The following is a 26,759-nucleotide window of genomic DNA, read 5'->3' on the forward strand; positions in this document are numbered from 1 at the left end:
TTTATGGTTCACATCTGAAAACTTTTACATTTAGTGGTCTTTTTAAATTGCCAGATATTTTTCTAATCTGTCAAAAGACACAGGAAGCCGCAGCATAAAAACACATTAACCGCTTAGCGATTGCCCATAGTAGATCTATGTCCTGTTGAACTGGACCGTAGCACAAATCTATGTTCAGTAAACTTAACAGCTGCTTCAAGTCCCCAAAAACAAATATAAAATCCACCAGTGTAAAATTTGAGGTTTGGGTATACCTAGAAAAACAGTGCATCTGCTAAATGGAATATAAAAATACCCCCGTCATGAAGGATTCAAGCACATAATGCAGTTTGATACAAAAACCTAGATTTTTATTAGACAACAAGAAACTTTTACAAATATTATCCAGTTCTAGCACTAAGTGCTGTGGATTCCCCAATACATATTAATCCCTATTAAACAGACAACATTTATAGCATTTATGCTTCAGAAGCTCCAGACAATAACAGTTTTATCTTTGCAAAAGCAAACTAGATAATCTGGCGCAGTAAGTGTAATAATGTTACTGTAAACTGAACACTCTAGAATAATCTAGAACTAATTGGATGATTTCCTCCAGAAGATCCGTGACGGGGTGTATAACCATGGTCAGAGAAATGACGTTGCACCAGTAATTAGTCAACTAAAAGTGGCAGCCGTTAGAGCGGTTCTGAGACAGACTATAAAAAGGAACTGATTCATATGGTTTCCACGGTGCACAATTCTCCTTGGAATGCGTAGGCAGAAATATTTTGTATTAAGTAAAACAAGTCTAAAGAAAAACATGATGCGTCGGAAAAAGTCACAGTGGTTGGAACTGGTCACCGTATAAACGCCTGCACCTGAGGGGGAGAGAAAGGTCATTCAATGCACTAGTGATAACATATATAAAGTTAGTGGCATAAAAATGTTGCTTAGTGTAGATCTCATTTGAATTCATTGACAAAAAGATCATATTAACAGCTGGGGATATTATATATTCTACTAGAAATTACTTTAGTATCATTATTTATTTGTTAGGCGCCACAAGGTATCCGCAGCGCCGCACACAGTACTAACAGTAGACTATACCGGGTGAAACCATACAGAACAATGAACAAAAAGTACCAATACTTCAGAAACTCCGGCCAGTCATATGCAGTAAAGACGGAGCGGAAGAACAGGTATGGAGACAGGAGGGGAGGGGGCCCTGCTCATACGAACTTACATCCTAGTACAAGACTACGTTAACCTGTGATATTGTCCTTTTATAGGGGACAATACCACAACTTCTTAAATCCTGAGCACATTATCCCATGCAGAATTCACATTACACATGTTCCTCAGGAAGGTTGGAAGCTCCCTTCACAAAAAAAAAGGGGGGGTAGGGAATTCAATTGACCACATAAACAACTTGGCCCGTACACTATTACTACGGTAAAAGTGCACATTACGATAATTTCAACGCTGATTTTTGCTTGCAGCTCTGAGCCGCGAGTAAAAAAAATCTGCATTAAAATCAACGCACTAATGGTAATAGTGTGCGGGTCGCATTATTCTCACAAACAACCCGGTCATTTCAACTCCCTCTCCCCCTAGATGTTGTATAGTAAATTCATTAAAGTGGCACTGTGGTTAGCATTGCTGCCTTACAGCCCTGGGGCCACGGGCCTGAATCCGACCAGGGCCCTATCTTTGTGGAGTTTGCATGTTCTCCTGTGTTTATGTGGAGTTTGCATGTTCTCCTGTGTTTATGTGGATTCCTCTATGTGCTCCAACAACATACTGGCAGTATAATTTCCGTCTGCCAAATCTACCTTAGTATGTGTACGTGGTAAAGACTATAGATTGTAAGGTCCACTGGGGCAAGAACGGATTAAATATTCCCTGCAAACTGCTGAGTAATATGCATAGGCTATATAAAGGTAAATAAATATGGTTATATATGGTAACAAGTATATCTGAAATGACTGATTATCGTCTGTATTTTTCACTATTACATTGATCAGTTCCTTCCTTAACCACTGCAAATAGTGTTATAACGTATATATAAAATGTATAGGTAGCATGGACAGATGTATGGGAAAAACCAATGAGCCTGAAGTTTTGAGAAAACCAAGCTTACCGGTTTAGAGTCAACCATCAGTGATCAACATCTGCGTCTTCAAACTGTCCGGACTCCGCGGGTACGGCTTCCACATCCATCCCATCTGAAACACACATTAAGAGACCTGTGCAGTGTTGTGCAGACTTGTAACTTGCAACCCATCCACCTTCTTAAGCAACCGCTACCCACAACAGCGAAGGCAGCCGAATTGTTGGGCTCACGGCTCAGTGATAGTATAATTACCAAGTAGGCTGCAATCTTGAATACTGTCTGCATTGTGTATAGGCGATATATACATCCTGGAGATTTTCCTACATCAATATTCATTCTACAGACAACTCAAGTTCCCTGCACACCTGCTTGCTCAGCCACGGTAAAATGATATAATCTAATAGGACAGGGGTCCTGATTATTATTATTGTAGATTATTGCTATCATGTGACCCATAGACCACTTGCCTGATTAAGCATCACATGTTGGAATTAGATAACAAGCAGCAGAAAACCACAGAGCTAGTGATCCTTAGAAAAAAAATCACTAAATAAAATTGTAATTTGATGGTTTGCGCTGAGTTATATTAATCGGTTATGCTCCATGTTGCATAAATCATATGCAAGACTACAGCGTTTGCTCTTCGCATGCAAATGTAGACGGTCATGCTCTGTTCATATAGTAGAGACATCTGCTTTCATTGGCCCTACTTGTATTTTACATTTAGTATTGTTTTAACAATTTACCTGGTAATAAACTAAAGCTACAGGGTGGGACATCAGATTATAGTTCAAACAGCAGCTCACTGTACTGTGAGAACTCTATGCAGACTCTCCGGCTCAGTCTGAATGGACTGCAGGACCATGCACAGGAGAGTGTGTATGTATATCTATCCGTCACATCAGTTTACAAGGGATTAAATTACCTTCATATTCCACAGCAGAGTCTTCAGTCCTAACCCCGGCCATGGTGTGCTGACTAGCCACGGAATTGGCCAGCATGCCCTCTAATCTCTCTAGAGTAGCCTGACCTTCCGAGGTGAGACGGGACAAGCCTTCCTCGTATGTGTAAAACGTGGGGATATCACCTTGACTTTGTTCTGTAGCAAAGGGTATAAATGCTTCCATTAATCACAGAATCAGACCAGAACAATGACGTGCATCAGTCTACACAACTTCAGCCACAAACTGACAGTGTCATGATGGAGGCAGCCAGTGTCAGTAAATCACCTCCGCATGAGACAATCGACTCCACAGAACCAAGTTTTATGTTGTACAGATACCAAAACACTGCTAAACTAAACACAAAACTGAAGGTTTTATTTTACATAAAAACAGTAAGAAAAATGACCCAGAGTTGGAGACAATTCTCCTTTATAATTAGTCCTACGTCTAGATCAGAACATGTCCTAGAGACAGCAGTTTTGAAGTGATAGGAGAATACATGGCACAAATCCAACTTGTGCAAGATTATCCCACTGATTTACTAAGCCAATTGTGTAAACAGGATAAAGTGCATGACATCTGGGGTTACATGTACCAGGGGACTAACTGAGAAACAGAAGAATAGGCAATGTCAGGACAGAGTATCACAAAGCAGAATGACTATTGTAGGAAGAATTACACATGGAGTACCTAAACAAAAAGAATCCCAAAGGCACCCCAAACACCCAGAGTCATATCAACATAATGGAATCATTTAAAAGCTGTGGAACAATACAAATGTAAGAGCAAAGACTGAGCAATCACCATCATTAAACAAATGTACATAAACATAGAAAGTAAAAGGACATGTACCATTTCCATAAAGTGCTAATGACAAAGATCCCATCCACAATAGAGTACGGTGCTAATATACAACTTTGCATAGACTGATTTATCTTGTGACAGACAATACATTCACAGAAAAACTCAGCCTTAGATGTGGAGGAGATAACTATAAACAAGCACATGAATATAGAAAGTGTGTAGTTAAAGCACCCGTCACCGTGAATCTAAGCTTATTGAACAAACAGACTTATTTGATCCATAAAGGCATACATTTACATTTACTTTTAGCCGTCTGCTCTCCTGCACATTTCCCCAATGACAAGGGTTCCAGTATGGACACTGCAGTGAAGATTCAGCAACATGTTACCACTGCCAGCACCACTGGGCAGAGAACATTTACAGCTGTTATACAGTGCTCTAGACACATTTTGTTTGCGTTTCAAAAGACCCCAGTGGAGTCTGATATACGGATGATCTGTGACTATTCAGTACAAACCAGTAGAGAGCAGGGGAGAGAAGACATTAAGTGAGCAACAAGGAAGCGTCACTCACCATGTGCCTCCACGTCATACTCCTCTCCTTCAAAATCATCATCTGAGTCCTGATCCTCAATGTCAGGGTGGAGGGCCTGACACTCACACATCGCCGTGAACATCTCTCCTACTGAAATACAAAACATTTAAATAGAACATATAATCCTGTTTTAGAACATCAAGGTATCTGGACACAGATGTCAGTCACAGAACAGCCCTAATGTTTATGACGATCAAGACAGATTATTGATTTACTAAGATACACATAGGTAGAGGCAGGGCTTTTTTTGTCAGAACGCTCAGAATGGCGTTCCGGCACCTTTTTCCATGAGCTTTCAGAGTTTAATTAAAAAAATTTTTCTCTGCGGTGCTGCTACAGCGCAGCACCGCATCTGTGTGTCCTGCTTCCGGCAGCGTTGTGACATCACGACGCTGTCAGCGAGAGGAGCCGCGATTAAGCAGAGAAGCGAGAAAAGAAGCATAGGAGGTAAGTACAGACTACAGAAAGCGGGGTAGGGGGCCGAAAGAGAGGGCCACACAAAAACGAGGGGGTCCGAAAGAGAGGGCCACACAAAAACGAGGGGGTCCGAAAGAGAGGGCCACACAAAAACGAGGGGGGCCGAAAGAGAGGGCCACACAAAAACGAGGGGGGCCAAAAGAGAGTGCTACACAAAAACGAGGGGGGCCAAAAGAGAGTGCTACACAAAAACGAGGGGGGGCCGAAAGAGAGGGCTACACAAAAACGAGGGGGGGCCGAAAGAGAGGGCTACACAAAAACGAGGGGGTCCGAAAGAGTGCTACACAAAAACGAGGGGGGCCGAAAGAGAGGGCTACACAAAAACGAGGGGGGCCGAAAGAGAGGGCCACACAAAAACGAGGGGGGCCGAAAGAGAGGGCCACACAAAAACGAGGGGGGCCGAAAGAGAGGGCTACACAAAAACGAGGGGGGCCGAAAGAGAGGGCTACACAAAAACGAGGGGGGCCGAAAGAGAGGGCTACACAAAAACGAGGGGGGCCGAAAGAGAGGGCTACACAAAAACGAGAGGGGCCGAAAGAGAGAGCTACACAAAAACGAGGGGGGCCGAAAGAGAGGGCTACACAAAAACGAGGGGGGCAGAAAGGCGAGTTCCGGCACCGTTTTCTCTCACAAAAAAAGTAATGGGTAGAGGCAAATAATGTACAATAGTTAATGCCATAATGTTTCTAGCCACTTAAAGCTAAATTAAATTAAACAGACCAATAGGGATAAAAAATTCCATGCCCCCAAGAAAAAATGTCTCCATGGGGTTAAAGACTAGGAAGAGCCATCTATATCTTTATTAGATTATATACACTATCTCTCTCGCAAAAGAGCAGCAGTTGCATAAAAAAGCCACCCCCTGGCTTGTTACCATTTATACATACAATCAGATTTATCTTCAGGAACAAAGCGGACTTCTGTGATTGGCTCCTCATCATCATCATCGTCGTCGTCCTCCTCACTCTCTTCTTCCCCGTCAGCTTTCATCTTTGCTTCTTTTCCATCACTATCTAAAGTATTTTGTAGTAAGGAAAGAAGTGTATAGTTTTCCTGACCATACATCATATTTATATTACGGACATGATTTGCCAACAATACATGTATCCTGAAAGCTAACACCTGCAGAGAAGGCAACACAAAGCAGAGTTTGAAGAGGCAATGGACAGACCAGCTGTATGGCAGGGTATGTTACAGAGCAAACAAGCAGAGAACTAATCTGTGGCATTGTTGGATCTTCTAAACTAAAGGTCACATGCAATATGTTGTATAGGTAAATATGTATATTTGAGTCTAATATTTAAATATTTGAAAGTATTTAAAAAGTAGCCATAGATATAGCAACCATTGCCTTTCAACACATTCTGATATTCATAATTCAAGCCTTTTAACAAAATATACCCCTTTAAAGGACACATTGTCTAAAGTCACAGTACGGGTTCTATTGTGATAAGCGTTAACAATGCAATTCTTGATTCTGTGGTATTTTTAAAGCAAAAGTAACAGTTCTCCTACATTTTAGAGAACCGGCGTGCTCATCCGGACTTTCAATCGATTACATTTTTACACACTGCATCTGAAGTATGAATGCATAGGTGTGTATCCAGCTTATGGCTTGTTGATTTGGTTTTAAAGAAAAGCAGCATCTCCAATTAAATAAACTACTTTAACATGGATCCAGGCTGTAGACTGTAAGCTCTACTGGAAAGTGGAACTATGCTGGAAAAATTCTGTTCCTATCTCTGTGCAAAGTAAAGATATAACAAGACAAAAATTCAAATGCCAACTATCAACTTCAAGGCATTTACTTAGTGCCAACTACTCATTAAATATAAACGTAGAACATAAAATTTGGCAAAACATGAGAAGTTTGCAAGTTACGTTTTTTGTTTTGTTTACAAACGGGAAAAACCTTAATATACATCAGGGTCTTAAAAAGTTAAACAACGTAAAATGCTAATGGGACAGCAGTTCCACATGGTGCAAATAGCAAAAGAGTGCTCTTAATTATAGCAACCATACACTTGTTTTCATTAGCCAGACTGATGAAAGTTAATATCTGATTGGCTAATGATTACAGCAGCTATGCTATTAAATAAGCCAGTGTGTGTTCTTGTAATACTGGGTCACGTGAATGTGGCAGTCAGCAGTACTAAAGGGCAAAAAGCTCTGCTCACCCGCCAGCTTGCTGTTCACCATGACGTAGAGATGCTCATCAGGATAAGCCGTGGTATCTCTGGAAATAGCGTGCAGACTAATTGAGGGGTACTCCAAGGAAAAGCCAAGTCCAGAACTATTCAACCATGACAACTGACTAGAAGACAAGAAATGATGTAGGCGTTGATATGATTAATAGAAAAGCATGCATAATATATAAAATGAATTGTCATATAAGTGGCCAATAAGTAATATTTAAAAGGAAGGTTAAGAACGGAAAAACGCGGGAGAAACTATATATTTACATAGAGGTAGGGAATCTGTAATAGACATTTTCAAAAACCTGTGAAAAAATGTAAAATGCTGCTTCTCAGCAATGTCATACAGACATGCTCACCGTGCGCCTCCTCCTACAGACACTATAGCTGCACATGGTAGTTTTGTTTAATGGAATCCAGCACACAATGGGGGAATTCAATTGGCCGCGTTACTGTAAATAGTAACGCGGCCTCCACACTATTACCGTTATTACGCTAAGTGCGCTTAAATACCATTATTACAATAGATTCAACGTCGGCTTTTTGCTCTCAGCTCAAGCCAGGTTAAATTTACCATAATAACGGTAATACATTTAACGCTGTGCTAATTCCGGGGGGAATTGAATTACCCCCATTGGACTGTATGTTACACAGTGGTATCGGGTCTGTCATTTCAGTTGTGTTAAGCAGACACCCCTTACCACGGAGGATGAGCTGTAAGGTTTTCCCCTCCACAAACTACGCACTGCCCACCCCTGTCACAATGACAAACAGCTGGTGGGTAGCTGTAGTCCTTCACAGGGATATGGAGGGGGAGATTCAATCGGTGGCATCACTTTCCGACTCACGCCTAAGCAGTGTTCTCCCCCAGCTGTTTTTACTTGCCATCTGGCTCTTGGAGCCCAACATAGCCCTATCCTAATAGAAACAATGGTTTATTCTATTATTAGAACAGGAACTATGTGAGCACTACAGAAGCAGTGTGTGCTAGACCAATGGCCACCAGTCTGACCAATCCTGACAGATGAGGGCAATAACCTCCAACATTTCTCATTACTGCATACTATTACACTGCCCCACCTGGCTACATCTTAATGGCATCTGGCTGGAAACATTTTCTGGGGAGAGCAGTATTAAGATAAAGTAATCTCTTAAATGACAGTCGGGCAGATTCAAGTGGCCACAAAATGCCTATTGACATTGCATCTATGTCTGGCTGCCCACATGGTGACAAATGAGTAAACATATTGGAGCAAGTTCAATTGTAAAAAAAAATAATTGTTGAGCAGTGCCCAGGAATAGCCGTGAGACACTACACCGCGATTTTTTTTAAATTAAATATCTGGTCACATCCCACTGAGACGCAGGCAAAAGTATGCGTTGCATAAATGCACAGCTGCAATGTATTATTAAATCTGCCCCTTTGAGAATATATGTGGACTGTTCCAGCAATGTATTTTGCAGAATTCCCTAACACACACACACACACACACACACACACACACACACACACACACACACACAGACATACAGACAAAGGGTCAATTTGTTAGCAGCCAATTAACCTACCAGTATGTTTTTGGAGTGTGGGAGGAAACCGGAGCACCCGGAGGAAACCCACGCAAACACAGGGAGAACATACAAACTCCACACAGATAAGGCCATGGTCGGGAATTGAACTCATGTGGGCACCAGTGGCAGGTGACAATTCTGGTGCGGCCTAGTGCTTCCGAGGAGCTGGTCCCCAGTGCTGTGAGGCAGAAGTGCTAACCACTAGGCCACAGTATAAGCAAGTAATGAAATAGCCATAAATCAGTGTGGATAGTTGTGTGTGATTATATATATATATATATATATATTACACATACATACATACATATATTACACATACATATATATATATATATATATATATATATATATATATAAACACAAACATCTCGATATTTTCACTGAGATAATCAGCACATATGTTACAAGTTATGGAGCCCCGGCAATCCAGGCGCTGTCAGACCACTCTGCCACATAGGACCAGCTCCTCGGAAGCACTAGGCCGCACCAGAATTGTGTCACCTGCCACTGGTGCCCACATCACCCACTCACTCACCACTGTCACACCTCCCCCCACCTCCCTAAAATCGGGACACACATGCACCTGACAGGACAGTGGTACAGTGCCCATAAATCGGGACACTCGGGAGGTGACGTCCTCCTCACCTCTCGCTGATGTACAGGGTGCCGCTCCCCAGTCTCTCACCGCTCAGCACCGCCTCGGTGCCCGGCTGCAGCCGCCTCACCCCGTGTCCGGGCGGCGAGATGTGACTGAGCTGGACGGACATGGCGGCAAAGGTTCCCCTACCCGCGAGACCGCCGTACCACGTGACTCCCTGTCCCCAGTCAGCCGGGTGAGCGGAGCAGAACGCGGGAAGTGACGCGCGAGACGAAGGCGGGAGTCGTCATTTCCCGCCACGGAAACCATGGCAACGGCTTATCTCGGCTCTGGGCTGGGACGGCCTGAGGCAGGTCACGCTGGGAGTTGTAGTCCCACACACACAGTTGGAGTGGCCAAAACCTGAATTAGGGTTAAAAACGGATGTACAATGCTTATAATGTGTCAGAGCCAATATAGCCTTATATCTGGTGAGTAGTGACGTCACGTAGTGAGGGAGGAACAGTGATAAAAGTGGATGCTGGGACTGTAGTCTTGTGCAGGTGTAGAAACAAATTCACAGATCTTAAAACTACACATATATATATATATATATATATATATATATATATATATATATATACATATATATACACACACATAATATATATATATATATATATATATATATATATATATATACACATAATATATATATATATATTATGTTGTGTGTGTGTGTATATATTTATTTATTTCTCCAGGGGCACCAAGTTGGGGGGAGGGGCAGGTACAAAATATCAGGAGCCCACAACCTGGTGTGGCCGTGCCCCTTATGTGACTATAGAAGGGGCCCCAAAAAGTTGCTGTTCATGTCCATTAAATTCCTCTGCCAGACCTGCCCTGAGGTATTGCCCCAGGGGCAGTGATGTGCAGCCGCTTTCTCTGGGGCTAATCCCTTTATTGCAAATTGTGATCTGTCGCCCCCCCCCCCCCCCCCCCCCCCCGCTCCCATTCACTACGACCCCTCTTCCCCACATTTTTAGCGGCGGCTGTAAGAAGAGCCCCAGGGGCACTACTTAGAGCAGGGGGCACCCTAGGAGAATATTTTTGAAGGTGATAGTGCAGCTCTAATGCTGCATTCCCGCTTAATTTTAAAAATGTGACTGAGCTGCCCCTTGCTCATGGTGGGGCCCCAGGACCCACACGTTAAAACAGTTTCCAGGGCTCCTCTATTTCTGTAATACAGCACCGACGCTGCGCGTACAGACTACGGGATTGTGACCCGGTGGACCAGTAAGAAGCCGCACAAAGCTCACAGCTTTCTATTGGTCCTCCTGCTCACACCTGCTATCAGCGGCCATTTTAAAATGGCGAATGAGTGGCTGATGCTATACCAGAGTCCTGGAAATCACATTCATTGTGCAGTTCCCGGGGATGGAGAAGCTAAGTGAAGATTAACCAGGAATTCTGCTTAAATATAAATAGCCAGTCACACTAAAGCCCATGCACTGTTACCGTTAAAGCTAAATCTTTTCTGCTAACCATTAGCTGATAATATTGTTACCCATATTTACCTCTATCAATGTAAGTGCAGGCATTCATTTAACCATGCTTTTCACATCACATTATGAACAATGGTGGAAGCAATGTAAACTAGGAGAACCCAAACATGACTGTGGATGTATTGCTACTGAAATAAATAGAATACTGTGCTTGCAGGACTTCTGCACTGTTGTCAATGTGTGCCAGTTATTTCTCGGTGAATATTTAAGGATAAATATTCCTTTGTGGACCTTTTAAAAACATTAAAATAGGCATAATAGACCCAAAAGGAGCTGATGCACAGTGGGACGTACGTCAGTTTGTGTAGCGTACCTTATGTGAAATCGCACTGAGCATGCCCAGTAAGTGAGCTCTCTATGCAGATTTGCGCGATATGGGCACTTACGCCTGCCTGCACCTGGAGGGGAGGGAAGGGGCGGGGCATCCTAAATGCAGCTCATGCAGACACATGCATATAGACATGTTAGGAGATATATTTTTTACCCCTGTTATAGATCAGGTGCAAATACTCTCTGATGATGAAGAGTAGTTATAAACCAGACACATATGATGCTAGTGAAGAGGGGACGTATCTCGCAATGCATACGGCCCTGCCTAATGGTGGAAATATACTTGTTTTCTGTGCACTTTTTTAAAGAGTAACTTACTCCTATTTCACAGCCAACTCTACATCAGTCCCAAAGATTAATTTCCTATATTTTTTTTATCACTGTTGGATACATTCTCTAACAGTGTATTTGACGGTACCTAAATCTGAATACTTTCCTCCTTAGTGAGATGGGGATTGCAGGCATACATTCAGCCCTGACTGTTGCTTCATCTGCCTGAGGTCTACGGCTTTTATAGATAATGGCTGGCTCTGCTAGTGGCTTTAAACCTGGTGACGTCAGGCAAATAACATGGTGTGGTGTCAGGGCATCTGTAGAGAACTGCATGTGATCCCACCTCTTAGAGCACAGTATTCAGATACAGGTAACGTTATATACACTCTTCTACAGAGTGTTTCTAATCAATGCTTTAAAATAGGATGGTACGTGTGTTTTTCCAATTCCCTGGTCTATTGTGCCTATTTTAGTTCAAATAAGTATATAATGCTTGGCATTTCTTAGTTTTCACCACTTTAGTTAATATCACACAGGCACTTTGTGCACTTTTGTCATTAGCACTGTTCTATTTCCTTGCACACAACAGACAGTGTCACAGGAGAAGTCATCATCATTTATTTATATAGCGCCACTAATTCCGCAGCACTGTACAGAGAACTCATTAACATCAGTCCCTGCCCCATTGGAGCTTACAGTCTAAATTCCCTAATATAGACACACACACACAGACACAGAGACAGAGACTAGGGTCAATTTTGATAGCAGCCAATTAACCTACCAGTATGTTTTTGGAGTGGGGGAGGAAACCCACACAAACACGGGGAGAACATACAAACTCCACACAGATAAGGCCATGGTCGGGAATCAAACTCATGACCCCAGTGCTGAGAGGCAGAAGTGCTAACCACTAGGTCACTGTGCTGCCCCATATTCATATGTTGTATGAACATTGGCTGTGGTTTGTAGTCTTGTCAAGAGCAGGATACATTTGTTCTCTGTGTGAACGTCCAATCTATAGACCAGGCTTTGCCTAGGGCGCAAGGATTTTGGAAGGAAGCAATATTTTTGAGGCATCCAAAACTGACAGGGAGCATTAAAAACTAAAATTAATTTTAAAATATAAGAGAATAGTTGTTATACAAAATAAAAAGAAAACATGAAAGAAAAATGTAATAAGGTTTTAATCTTGACTTATTCCCAGGGCGTTAGGGGTAAGGAGAGACAAAGATGGCGACACGCACAGGCATGGCAGCCCCCTTCACATCTCGTTCATGCCTTCAGAATGAGTGACAAAGATTGTTGTGGCCCTTTTAAAAAGCCAACTGGAATAGCAAGATGAAGGGGTACCACAGGGGTATTAGCTTAGGGTAGCCTGGACCCTGGTGTTCACCTTTGGCTCTCCAGCTATTATTATCTGACAAACGTATACATGTACTTTCTGTTAGTTATTGTAGTTGCAATAATTTTCAACAATTCTTTATTTACTTAATTTTTTTATTTTATACATTTTTCATTATTTTATTAATATATATATATTGTTTCTCACTCAGGAAATTCCATGATTTTGTGACTAAACCATCTTAGCATAATTTAACTAATTGCCACATTTCAGTATTTCCTATTTTTATTAATTTGTATATCTCGTTAGATTAGTTTATTTTCATTATACACTTATATTCATTATCTACATTGTGCGAAAATGATTTTTAAGAACATACCTATATTTACCAGTTTTCATCAGTTCATATTCATACTGACCTCTTTCGCCTCCATTACTTAATTTTTTTACCATTTACTCTTGTACATTTGTATTAATGAACCAGCTCCCAAACAACTATTTGTTACCTGAAAACACTTGCAGCTTGTTATCAAATGTTTATCCTACCTAACATATTAAAATGCATTATATTATGTTTCATCTCCTACTCTATTATTCATCACCCTTGTACTGTGTACTTTCTTACACCCAACTCCCCTTCATAACAATAATTTTTATCTTTATTTGTATTTTTTCCCATTAACCCATTATTTCCCATTAAGTTATTTTCATTCATTACTATCTGTTCCTGTATTCTTGAGTTATTAATTATTCTTTTTTTTCATCCTGCTCCAGTATTAATCCACCACTGGCCCATGAAGTTTTTTTCCTCACCATTCTGGACCCCTAGATCTAATCCAACTCACGTGAGTCTGCTCATTACTCCATGGCAACTAATGGCTAAATATCACTCTCTTCTTGTTCATCTATCATCATCATCATCATTTATTTATATAGCGCCACTAATTCCGCAGCGCTGTACAGAGAACTCACTCACATCAGTGCCTGCCCCATTGGGGCTTACAGTCTAAATTCCCTAATATAGACACACACTCACACACAGACAGACAGAGAGACAGAGACTAGGGTCAATTTTGATAGCAGCCAATTAACCTACCAGTATGTTTTTGGAGTGTGGGAGGAAACCGGAGCACCCGGAGGAAACCCACGCAAACACGGGGAGAACATACAAACTCCACACAGATAAGGCCATGGTCGGGAATCAAACTCATGACCCCAGTGCTGTGAGGCAGAAGTGCTAACCACTGAGCCATTGTGCTGCCCTATCTAGCGGATACAGTGTGTGTAGTGCACATACTACCCAGGAGTAAATCCAACTACAGCAGCAAAGTTGCACCTTGGTAAAACCATCTTGCACTGCAGGGGGGACAAATTTAAAAAGTGCAGGTAGTTTTAGAGTTGGGAGGGGCGTGTCCTAGCGCAACTCTATGACTTTGCAATGCAAGAATAAAGCTGCTCATTATCGGAGTGCTATATGCAAAAGCAGCCACTATGTTCCCTGCCTGCACAAGAAAAATTGCATTTGCACCTCTTGCATCCCAACGGTCACAATATGTCCAGGTACAACATTGCACCCTTTATCTGGCTTTATTCCTAATTCTAAATGAGGCCCAATATTTCCACACTAGCTAAGTGCACAGGTGAATCATTTGCACTGAAGTTTAGCCTTCACCTGTCCCTGTTGTAATAGGTGCAGTAAAGTGTAGCTGTTGTCTATACATACACTAGTGAAAGCACAAGTTCCCAGTGATTTGATTGACTGTATTTTATCTTGATAACTTTTGTGGGCAAGTAACACAATAAAGGTAATAATCTAGGGCCTGATTCATGAAGGATCTTAACTTAAGAAACTTCTTATTTCAGGCTCCTGGACAAAACCATGTTACAATCCCAGGGGTGCAAATTAGTTTTCTGTTTTGCACATAAGTTAAATACTGACTGTTTTCTCATGTAGCACACAAATATCAACTTTAAATTCCAGTGTACAAATAAGCTATCAAGTATTTGTGTGCTGCATGAAAAAACAGTCTGTTAAGAAAGTACATTAATATATGTTATTGACCTTGTGTTAGATGTAGAAATAAATGTCTATCGATAAAGTTTTGCATGTATTACATAAAGTATTGTTTTGGCTCTTAAAGAAGTTCAGTCTTCTACACTCACTTTATTTCTATCCTCCCTGCATGTAGCAAGTGTCGGTGCTGAGGTTTCCTTCCATTCCTTTAATAAACAACATATATCCTTTTCTGGACCTGTCCGATTGGAACCATATAGATGATGAACTTATAGACCTGATGTAATCATATCACCAGGTCCCAATCATTCACCCTCAAAACCTGTGACTAAAAACAAAACCTGCCATTTCATCTTGGATGTCTTCTCGCCAACTCAAACTCAATCTTTCAAAAACTGAATTAATAATATTCCCACCTAAAAACAGAAGCTTCCTGCTTGACATTTCAATTTCTGTTGATAACATGACCATAAATCCCACCCCGCAAGCTCATTGCCTAGGTGTAGGCACCTAGGCAACGACTGTTGTTTATTCCCCACATCAACTCTATATCTAAATCATGTTACATACACGTAAAGAACATTTCCAGAATACGCACATATCTGACACAAGACACCGCAAAAACATTAATTCATGCACTCATCATTTCCCGCATCGACTATTGCAATTCCCTCCTTACTGGTCTTCCCAAAGTCAGACTTGAACCCCTACAATCTATTTTGCATGCAGCGGCTAGATTGATTTTCCTTACTAACCGTTATTCCTCTGCTGAGCCACTCTGTCAGTCTCGACATTGGCTGCCTGTATTTCAACGAATCCAATATAAAATTCTTCTACTAACATACAAGGCTATCAACAAAATTGCACCGACATACATTTCCTCACTTGTCTCAAAACATCTCCCTACTCGACACCTCCGTTCTGCACAAGATCTACGTCTCTCTTCCACTCTCATCACATCCTCCCATTCTCGGTTACAGAATTTTTTCCGGGCTGCACCCACTTTGTGGAATTCCCTCCCTCGGACAGTAAGACTTTCCTCGAGTCTCCAAACCTTCAAGCGTTCACTGAAAACCCCTCTTCAGACAAGGTTATGATATTCCTCAGCCATCATCATAATTTCCCTAGATGACCCTATTACCACCCTCTACACAGCTAACGCAAGACAACAGCCCTCTGACCAACATTGCAACACACAGCCCACTCAATACTTTTACCTTTGCGTTCTAGCTGGTCCATTGTGCAATATAATGTAGCACATGCCCTTGTGTTTCTAACTCCCATTGTCCTATAGATTGTAAGCTTGCGAGCAGGGTTCTCTTACCTCTCTGTCTGTATGTATTACCCAGTATTGTTTTATTAATGTTTGTTCCCAATTGTAAAGCGCTACGGAATTTGCTGGCGCTATATAAATAAATGTTGATGATGATTTGTCCTTTATTAAAGGGATACATTGGCAACCCTACCTGGGGCCCTGCTTCTTCTGATCTTCCCTGTAATTGTATTACACTTTGTTATTGTTACTTGCTTTAATGACTGTGATATTTGCAGCTGCTTATAGGAAGCTGTATATTATGTCAATTTTTTATAATAGAACTTGCTGTGCTGTGTGCATGTTTTGTATAAAACAATACGCTATTTATAAGAAATTCTTATGACTTGTTGGAAGGTGCTGTACCCCATAACATGAAGACTTAATTTGGTTTAGGTTTAGTGCAGGGTTTCCCAAACCCAGTCCTCAGGGCTCCCCAACAGTGCAGGTTTTCCATATCTCCTTGCTGGAGCACAGGTGTATTCATTACTGACTGACACATTGTAACAGATCCACAGGTGGTCCTAATTATGTCACATGTGACGTGGAAAACCTGCACTGTTGGGGATTCCTGAGGACTGGGTTTGGGAAACCCTGGTTTAGTGCAAGTTACCATAATGACTAAAGTGACAATCTGTGTCTTGTAGTTTTAAGATGTTTTGTGTCTGAGTCTGTACACCCAGTAGTTATGTTTATATACTGGTGGACAGCTCTGCTTGTAAAATGCAATTTTATTAGGGATCATTGATCTCTATGGCAATTAGTCTTGTTCATTTATAGCTTGGAACTAGAGATGCTTAGTGATCCCCATGAACTGGTTTTGGTTTTGGATCTGGATTAGCTTCGTGTTTTGATTTTGGCAAAACCGCCCTCGTGTGTTTTGGTTTTGGAATTTTTAGAAAAAAATCCTAAAATAGGCTAACAATCACATAATTTTGCTCTCTTTTTGTTCCTACATTATTATTAACCTCAATAAAACTAATTTCAAGTAATTTTCAGTCAATTTTGACCACCTCACAGATCACAATATTATTTTCATACACTTTCAAACAAATACTGCAGCGACCTGGCTGGGTGGTAAGCGACAGAGCAATGACACAAACACACGGCAGTTCCTAGCACATCTAGGACACATTGGCGCACAGCAGTGGTCAAAAAGAAAAATGGTGCAAGATGGAATTGTTCTTGGACCCGCCCTCCCTCTCTCTCACCTACCGTTATGTTGGATCTTAAAAAGGAATCCAAAAAGCGCGAGATCAGACGACGTAACGATGACGTTTTCAAATCCCAAAAAGCGCGAAAAAGTGCCGACTCAACTCGGTACTTGAATTTGCTAAGTTCGGGTGTGTTCGGTTCTCAGGGAACCGAGCCTGAGCATTTCTACTTGGAACCTCCAACGTGTCCCAAATGCTCCATGAAATATTCAAAATTGTAAATTTGCAAAGGCTCATGTTCACACTCGCCCAGATAAAATATTCAGAGTGTCCTAATTGTGTAAGTTCAGAAGTCCATGGTTCAATAATCAAATTCTTTTATTCTGAAAACAGTAATAAAATTAGGGTAAAGTACCTTTTTAAATACAAAAAAAGTATAAAAGAGGACAATCTCACAATCTCTCAAATGTTAAATCATGTTCTACAACGTTTGTGAAATTGTAAGAGCATCTTATTTTATACTCTTTGTAAGTTGCTTTTCATTGTCCACTATTCACACCAATAGAGATGTTTTAAGGTACCTTTCAAGGGTAAAAGATGATAGTTTCTCCCTTCTGTAATGCGGCGCAAATTCTGCACTTACTTGCAAGTTTCCGTATCATCATCATCTATTTATATAGCGCCACTGATTCCACAGTGCTGTACAGAGAACTCACTCACATCTGTCCCTGCCCCACTGCAGCTTACAATCTAAATCCCCTAACATACACACACACACACAGACCAAGAGAGACTAAGGGCAATTTAATAGAAGTCAATTAACCTACCAGTATGTTTTTTGGAGTGTGGGAGGAGACCAGAGCACCCAGAGGAAACCCAGGCAAACACAGGGAGAACATACAAACTCCACACAGATAAGGCCATGGTCGGGAATCGAACTCATGACCCCAGTGCTAACCACCATGCTGCATACAACATGTATTCTGCTAGCATGCTCGACGGTGGGTCTTTACTATTACCTGCCTCTGTATTTTAAGTATCAGTTCACACAGGAGAAACATGCATACTGAATGGCGTATTCATGTGCCTTTAACAAAATAGAATGTCTCAGTTACACAATTTTTAAGCCCATTAGCTTGTTTCTAAATGGTAAAGAAAACATCTTGTGATTTCAAGTTGATTCTGTAGGCACATAATAGAAAAGAATATTTATCATTCACATCAGTCCCTGCCCCATTGGAGTTTACAGTCTAAAACAGTCATTATGCATCCCACTTCTAGTAGCAAGGAATTGTCTTGGAAACATTACACAGGAGAAGATTTTGGTTTTGATTGATATAAAATGTACCTTTATTCCATGGTTAATTGACTTAATTTAAGAGAGACCATTAACGTATAGCAAACATTACAGTGGGACAGTGCTCTTAGTCTAGTCATCAAAAATAATAATTTTTATACCTGGGACACCAATACAAAAGCAGAAGTAAGAAATACATATATCATCATCATCATACATTGCAGGCTTCAGCATTATTTCAAAACATCTTATACAAACTAAAATAGAATGTGCCTGTTACTTTATAAAATAGCATTTGTATTAGTTCCCAACTTGATCTACAAGGTACCATGCAAAATCCTAGGCCTCCTACAGTATGCTTGTATTGGTCTAGGAAAGCTTTAGATCTGTGATGCATGACCTTTTTAATGTTGTAACAAACCCATCCTTTGTATTCCAAGACAACATAGTTGGTTGCTTAATAAAAGCTCAGATAAAGAAACAAGGACAATACGAACATTAAGTATTTTGAAATTAGTGGGTATGGGGTCATTGGAACGAATAGCTTTCATCCCCACATCCGTTTGCATGCTTTTACAATAATTAAAAAGTAAAGGATGATTCTTAACAGCAGTGGACACCTCTGCTTTAGACACCTACGATCTAAGGCCTACGGTCGTGAAGGCACTCCGTGCCAATGTAACATTGCAGATTTCTCTTTGCCCCCCACAGGAGAAATCAGCGATGTTGAGGTACTGTAGTACCAGAAAACATGCCTAGCTGCAATGACGGAGGAACATCACGGCTAATAGAATATGCCCTATAGAAGTCACTGCTAAAATGCTCTCTGGATCCATATCTTCTACCCCATCCATCTCCGCGTCACTGTCATCTACCGCCCCCCTGGCCCCACCTCCCTCTTCCTTGACAACTTTGCTAGCTGGCTTCCTCACTACCTCTCCTCCGATCTCCCCTCGATCATTCTCGGTGACTTTAATATCCCCATCGACAACCCCACCTACCCTGCTTCCAGCAAACTGCTCACCCTCTCTTCCTCCCTTGGTCTCACCCAATGGACCTCCTCCTCTACCCACTGCCTTGGTCACTCCCTTGATCTTGTCTTCTCCTACCTATGTAATCTCTCCGACTTCTCCATCTCTCCCTTTCCTCTATCCGACCACCATCTCTTCTCCTTCTCTCTCCTCTTCTCCTGCTCCCCTCCCCCTGCCCAAACCTACTCTGTCCATACGCAACCTCGATGCTCTTGACCCTTCCTCTCTGTCCTCCTCTCTCGATACCCTCCTTTCTCCCCTTTCCTCCCAGGCCTGCCCCAACCAGGCGGTCTCCCTCTACAATCACACCCTCACCTCCGCTCTGGACGCGGTCGCCCCTGCCCACTCCGTCCACCCCCGCTGCTCCAAACCCCAACCCTGGCACTCCAAATTTACCCGCTTCCTCCAAAAATGCTCCCGTTCCGCCGAACGTCACTGGAGAAAATCCCGCTCCCTGGCTGACTTCCTCCACTTTAAATTCATCCTTTCATCCTACAGCTCTGCCCTCTCACTCGCTAAACAATCTTTCTTTAAATCCCTCATCTCTTCCCAGTCCTCTAACCCCCGCCGCCTCTTTGCCACTTTCAGCACTCTCCTGGCCCCCTCCCCTCCCCTCCCCCCACCCCCTCCTCCCTGACTGCCTCTGATTTTGCCTCCTTCTTCTCCTCTAAAATCGAGGCCATCCGACTTGAAATCTCCTCCTCCACTCTCTCTTCCACCCCTCCCACTCTTCTGTCCTCCCCCCCAACCACCTTCCTCTCCACTCCTTCCGTCCCACCACCGGCGAAGAAGTCCACTCTCTCATTTTATCCTCCCCCCCCACTACCTGCCCCCTGGATCCCATCCCCTCCCACCTTCTTCGCTCCCTTTCCCCCACCACCTGCTCCCAACTCGCTCACCTCTTTAATCTCTCCCTCTCCACTGGCATCTTCCCCTCCTCCTTCAAACATGCTCTCGTATCCCCCATTCTTAAGAAACCTAATCTCGACCCCACTTCTCTCTCGAACTATCGCCCCATATCTCTTCTCCCTTTTGCCTCCAAAATTCTTGAGAGGCTCGTCTGCAGCCGTCTCACCTCCTACCTTTCTGAATACTCCCTCCTTGATCCTCTCCAGTCTGGTTTCCGCCCCCTCCACTCCACTGAAACTGCCCTGGCTAAAGTCACCAATGACCTCCTCTCTGCAAAAGCCAGGGGCCACTTCTCCCTTCTCATCCACCTTGACCTCTCTGCAGCCTTTGACACCGTTGACCACCCCCTCCTCCTTCACACCCTCCAGTCTTTCGGCCTCTCCGGCCCAGTCCTGTCCTGGTTCACCTCTTACCTTACTCACCGTTCCTTCTCTGTCACCATCTCTGGGTCTCTCTCCCCCCCATCCACCCTTCCAGTCGGGGTCCCTCAGGGCTCTGTTCTGGGACCCTTACTCTTCTCTCTATACACCTCCTCCCTGGGTGAACTCATCAGCTCCTTCGGCTTCAGCTACCACCTTTACGCTGACGACACTCAACTATACCTCTCCTCTCCTGATCTCTCTCCCTCCCTCCTCTCTAGGGTGTCCGCCTGCCTCTCTGCCATCTCCTCCTGGATGTCCTCTCGATTCCTCAAACTTAACCTTGCCAAAACTGAGCTCATAGTTTTTCCTCCCTCTCATACCCCATCCCCTTCTGACCTCTCCATCACTGTCGACAACACCTCTATCTCCCCTGTCCCCCAACTTCGCTGCCTTGGTGTCATCCTCGACTCCTCTCTCTCCTTTGGCCCCCACATCCTCGCTCTTGCTAAATCCTGCCGCTTCCAGCTGCGCAACATCGCTCGCATCCGGCCCTTCCTCTCCCAAGATGCCACCAAATGCCTTATCCACTCTCTGATCATCTCCCGCCTGGACTACTGCAACCTCCTCCTCACTGGCCTCCCACACTCTCATCTCGATCCCCTTCGATCCGTCCTTAACGCTGCAGCTAGGCTTATTTTCCTCTCTCGCCGCTCCTTTTTTGTCTCCCCCCTCTACCTAGCCCTTCACTGGCTCCCATTCCCCTTCAGAATCCTCTTTAAGCTCCTCACACTCACCTACAAGGCCCTCGCCAACTCCACTGCGCCCTACATCTCCACCCTCCTCTCTATTCATGCTCCATCCCGCCCTCTCCGTTCTGCCTCTGACCGTCGCCTCTCTTCCCCCCTTATAACCTCCTCCCACGCGCGTATCCAAGACTTCGCCCGCGCTGCCCCCCTCCACTGGAACAAGCTCCCTCCCTCCATCAGAACTTCCCCTAATCTGTCCAGCTTCAAACGGGCCCTAAAAACCCACCTTTTTCTTAAAGCCTTTCTGTCTCCCACTTAACTTCCTACCTTATCTTCTGCCTCTGTCCCCCTACTCTCCCTCTCTCCCCTGCGTCTCTCTGTCTGTCCACCCCTCCCCTTAGATTGTACGCTCCTCTGAGCAGGGCCATCTCTCCTCCTGTTTCCACCACTTCTAACTCTGCTCTCCAGCTACTTAGCCCTCCTCCTCAAAGGTCCTCCACCCCACGTCCACTTTCGCTCCCTCCTCCCCCCTGGGGGTCTCCCTGTCTTCCACGCCCCCCTTCTTGGGCCCCGTCGTTTTCGGATCCTCCCTCCCCCTTCCCCGCCCTCTCTAGCTGTGCATTGAGCGTACTGAGTTGCTGTGTTTACTCTACTGTGCTGTCTCCCATTGTATTGTGATTTTGTTTGTCTCTGTACGGCACTGCGGATGCCTTGTAGCGCCTTATAAATAAATATTAATAATAATAATAATAATATCGGTAAATTGTTCATCCTCAGTGTCTCTCTGCAGTACAGATTATGTGAACAGAACCTACTTTGACACACATTGTTCAATTTGAAAGGATGTTATTAGTAATCAAAGCATTTCCCATACATACAGTTGAAATGTCTCGAGTCTGGACCTGTAAGATGAGGCTTCAGCAGATTACCTATGCCAGGTGTTTTTTCTGGTATTAAGTCTATTCTTTCACAAAGGTCTGGCATAGCAAATTCTTCACCTGGCGATTCTAGGCTGACACCATGATGTCTTCTCAGTGGCCAATCTAACCTTTTCTAGAGACTTTCAGACATTCCTATTGGTTGGTTGTGTCCCTCGTTGAGTGCAGCAGAAATTTATTTATTTTTTAACTTACCATGAAAGCTTTTCAGTAAAGTTTATTGGGGGCACAGGCTGCTCCTACCTGGGGTCACTGCTTTTTTCTTATTTCCCGTTATTGCTCTTGGTTTTTGTCTTTGTTTCCACGTTCTGAGTTAATGGCTTGGTGGTTTTGCTAGATAGTAAACTCACATGCCCTGGCCGCAGGAGGGGGTTAAATTTAGAGGGGAGTAATATTTTGTTTTTATTGCTCCCACCACCTACATATAGAGGAAGCAGCCATTTTAGGCTTAAAAGTAAAACCAGAAGATCAGAGGATTTGTGGTGTTATGGACAGGTCGCCCCTGTTAGCCCAGTTTCTGCTGTCAGTCCACCTATAGGTGAAACTCCTGGAGTGTTTTAATAGGTACCTTTTTGTGTATGGCTCTATAGAAGTGTACCAGCTTTTTACATTGGCCCCAGAGTCACGAGGGTGCTGGGTTGGGATGATATATAGTAAAAAATAATATCATGGCAACATGACTCCTAAATATGGGTTTTGTGATTCAACTACCAGATTTCAACAAAACTTTTGAGCAGGTTCAGGAATATTAGGTTCAAACTCATCGTTAATGTTTAACAGTTTGGTGCTGTTATCCTGACCTCTGTCAGCATTTGGCTTAGGTTCAATTCTGTATATTTCTTCTTATGCTCTGACACATGGGGCTCCCGGCTTCTACTTTCTCAGCTAATAGAACGAGTGGGCAGCACGGTGGCTCAGTGGTTAGCACTTCTGCCTCACAGCACTGGGGGCATAAGTTTGATTCCTGACCATGGCCTTATCTGTGTGGAGTTTGTATGTTCTCCCCGTGTTTGCGTGGGTTTCCCCCCACACTCCAAAAAAAACATACTAGTAGGTTAATTGGCTGCCATTAAATTGCCGTGTGTGTGCTTAGACTGTAAGCTCCAATGGGGCAGGGACTGATATAAATGAGTTCTCTGTACAGCGCTGCAGAATTAGTGGCGCTATATAAATAGATGATGATGAATGTCAGTACAAAAAGTGAAAAGGAGAAAGGGAAAACCCTTAACTCACAGTGGGGTGGTTATAAAGCAGTGATGGCTAACCTGTGATACTCCAGGTGTTGTGAAACTACAAGCCCCAGTATGCTTTGCCAGTAGATAACTAGCTGATAGCTGGCAGAGCATGCTGGGACTTGTAGTTTCACAACACCTGGAGTGTCACAGGTTAGCCATCACTGTTATAAAGCATCTTATAGGGCCTGGATACGTGCTGTTACATGAACTACAATGTGAGAAAAACTGCAGCCAGAGCAGATCGCTAGAAAATAGTGCACAGACCGCAGATGGCTGCAGACATAGGATTAATGACCCCTCTGCAATATTTTCAGGACAGTGAGAAAATTCTCTGAAAGCACTCGTCAAGCCATTAGGCTACATACCCACTTGACTAGCCTTCATAAATTACTACTAATAAAACTGTTCTGGAAACGTACATCAAATGCGTTCTTACGAACATTTATATCATTACTGTAGGCAGTCCCAATGAGTTTCCCCGTGGTAAATGTATAAAAAATAGAACAAGATGTGTTCTGTAAACCGTAACACTTGTAAAAACACCAATGGTTATTTTGACACTAATCCAATGGTTTACATGAATTTTACTAGGATGAAAAACTAATAAACCACCTGAGCCTTAAGCATGGTTGAACGCGTCTCTCCCCCCCCCCAATCCCCAATTTATCAAGGACAGACTGAAGCAATTCCTAACCATCTGTATCATGTGCCTTTTCAATTACCAAGCTCTGATATATCACTACACCCTTTTATCATTATTAAAGGCCTAATGTTGTGTTGTCATATGACCTACCTAGATAAAGCCCAACCCTTTCAGGTAGAAGACGACCATGGGCACATGGTTGGTATAGAATTTTAAGGGTAGATTGGCAAGTATTGTATTATCTGTCCACACACACAAAAAAAAAAAAAACCAAAAAAAAACACATTTAAGGCTTTCCTTTGGAAAAACATGGCAAAAATAAAGAAATTAAAATTTTACATTATTTTTCTGAAAGCTACTTTTAGGCAATCTATGACAAAAGTTAGCCAGCTACTTTTCTTTAGTATAAACATACAAAATGTGTGCTTTGGTCTGATACACTTCTAGTGACCAGAAACTTCCCCCTATATTCCAAATTCAAAAAAATCAAATACCCCTTTATTAGTGGTGCTCACAAAAATTAAAAAGTAAAAAAAAATATAAAAAAATAAATAAATCAACCAAAGCAGTGATATCAGAGGGACTGCAGAAGACAGATCTACCTAGTCCAAAATAAAGTGTCTAAAAATATCTCACAAATCGCTGTGACATAAAAATCCCAATACTCTCCAAACTCTGGAAATGGGAATAAAATCACTTGTGCACCAATGTACTTCGCAAGATCAGCATTGATTCATGAACAACTGGAAATTCACAGCAATGTCCCCTTACTCTTATTTCCAGGTACCTGAACAGCACAGATTTTCCTGCGCACCTCTGTGGAGTGGGAAGAAAAATCAGTAAAAGGGTCCATCACCTTGGATTGCCTCCATAACCGTTGTGGAGGCACTCCGCAGCAATGCCCAGCCGCACTCATGCGGTATCCGGATGTCGCTCATTTCCAGCGACCTCTATGGAGTGTGAGACACAACATGACCGCTCTGGCAGCGCTGTGCAGGGAATTCCCTGCTTGTATGCAAGGTGATAGGGACATTGGAAACATACTGAATTATATAATCATTCCTGTGAATTCACATACAGTGAACATTCTGTTCTGAATAGTACATTTGGTGCACATGAGATTTTATTCCCGGGTCCTTTGGGTTATTCATGCAGATATCTGGAATTGGAGATTCCAGTGGATTTTGTGCACTTATTTTATTGACCGATAAAATGGTTTTATGGCACAGCCTTTTGTGAGAAATTTTATATTTAGACGCTTCTTTTTGCCATATTCCAATCCTTATAGTGTGTGTAAGTGGGCATAGAGCTGGGAGTAGGAGGATAATAAGGTCAAACGTGTCTAATTTTGTTTACTGTACATTTGGGATTACATGCATTCTGTATGATACTCATGGATCACACTTCTGGGAGGCTGCAAATTGATATTGGGAGGAGACGGTAAAAACAGTTTTAAGATTTCTCTAAGCTTATTTGGTTTAGTCCAAGTTTAATTTTTCTAGTTAGGCTTTGATAAGACAGGACAGGGGACCTGAACTATGTCTTCCCTGCATCAATAGATTACTTATAATAGTGATCTAATAGTAGTGATCTATTGCAAGTTAGCTACTATTAGTGACGAGTTAATCATACTTACCAACTTTGAATAGTTGGTTTCCGGGAGCCTGTCATAGGAGGTGGGCGTGATGGGGCGGGGCTCCAAAATGCGCGCGATTCCCGGGGAATTTGGGAGCTAATTCTGCCCACTTCACTAGGAAGTGGGCAGAATTCGGGAGACACTCGCAAAATGCGGGAGTCTCCCGGACATTCCGGGAGAGTTGGCAAGTATGGAGTTAATGCATAGATGCAGCTCCCGGAAGAGACAGATTAGTTCTCCCAGCCTGTAGGAAGTATCAGTGACATTACAATGAGATCACAGGATTTCCATGGGAACTGTATCCGAATGGCGATCAGGCCCACAAGCTCTCGCCAATACCAGAAGAGGAGTGGCCCAACAAACTAGCATCCTTATACCATCCCTACCAGGAAATGGTTAAGGACTGAGTGAGTTTTTGCAGAACTTGAGGTCATATCATGGGTTCGTTTCTTAAAAGCTTTTCAGAGGTGATCTTTTAGTCTGCCATTCCATTTTTGCAATCAGAGAAAAAAAAAAAAGGTTGAATCTAGAATACATATAGTATGCCAGACAAAAGGAAGCATTTGTAAGGTTATAAACACCTTGGGGAATTTCATATTCTTTTAAAATTGTGACAACACTTCCTTTTTTTTTTCTTTTTCTTAAATAACTGGTAGCGCTCATCTTTTGTAGATGAATTAGACTAATTCTGCTTGGTAGATTATTTAACCTCCA

At 42.7% G+C, this 26,759-nt stretch overlaps 1 protein-coding gene and 1 long non-coding RNA gene across 3 annotated transcripts in view; one reads left to right on the plus strand and one right to left on the minus strand.

Moving 5' to 3' along the window:
* Positions 1-328: 328 nt before the first annotated feature.
* CLNS1A (chloride nucleotide-sensitive channel 1A) lies at positions 329-9,519 on the minus strand. Its single transcript, XM_075198606.1, has 7 exons — positions 9,327-9,519; positions 7,092-7,228; positions 5,802-5,927; positions 4,417-4,527; positions 3,021-3,194; positions 2,123-2,207; positions 329-860 (listed from the first exon to the last, which is right to left on the minus strand). The coding sequence occupies exons 1-6, from the start codon at positions 9,446-9,448 to the stop codon at positions 2,140-2,142; spliced, it is 738 nt and encodes a 245-aa protein (XP_075054707.1). The 5' UTR covers positions 9,449-9,519; the 3' UTR covers positions 329-860; positions 2,123-2,139.
* A 28-nt stretch (positions 9,520-9,547) lies between these two features.
* Positions 9,548-26,759, plus strand: part of LOC142140757 (uncharacterized) — a 44,104-nt gene continuing 26,892 nt past the window's right edge. The window contains exons 1-2 of one of the 2 annotated variants that reach the window (XR_012688562.1): positions 9,548-9,749; positions 13,543-13,636. This is a non-coding gene — a long non-coding RNA (uncharacterized LOC142140757). The remainder of the gene's footprint in view (positions 9,750-13,542; positions 13,637-26,759) is intronic. The other variant, XR_012688561.1, reaches the window with a different exon arrangement.

The sequence above is a fragment of the Mixophyes fleayi genome, chromosome 2, assembly GCF_038048845.1.
Source record: "Mixophyes fleayi isolate aMixFle1 chromosome 2, aMixFle1.hap1, whole genome shotgun sequence".
In the NCBI taxonomy this organism is placed as follows: domain Eukaryota; kingdom Metazoa; phylum Chordata; class Amphibia; order Anura; family Limnodynastidae; genus Mixophyes; species Mixophyes fleayi.

What these genes read in the sequence shown, in the direction of transcription:
- CLNS1A (XM_075198606.1), bottom strand. Translation starts at nt 9,448, where the DNA reads ATGTCCGTCCAGCTCAGTCACATCTCGCCGCCCGGACACGGGGTGAGG. An exon ending in GTATGACGTGGAGGCACATG is followed by an intron (nt 3,195 to 4,416) that starts GTGAGTGACGCT and finishes CCTTTGCTACAG; the next exon opens with AACAAAGTCAAGGTGATATC. An exon ending in CTCTGCTGTGGAATATGAAG is followed by an intron (nt 2,208 to 3,020) that starts GTAATTTAATCC and finishes TGTGTGTTTCAG; the next exon opens with ATGGGATGGATGTGGAAGCC.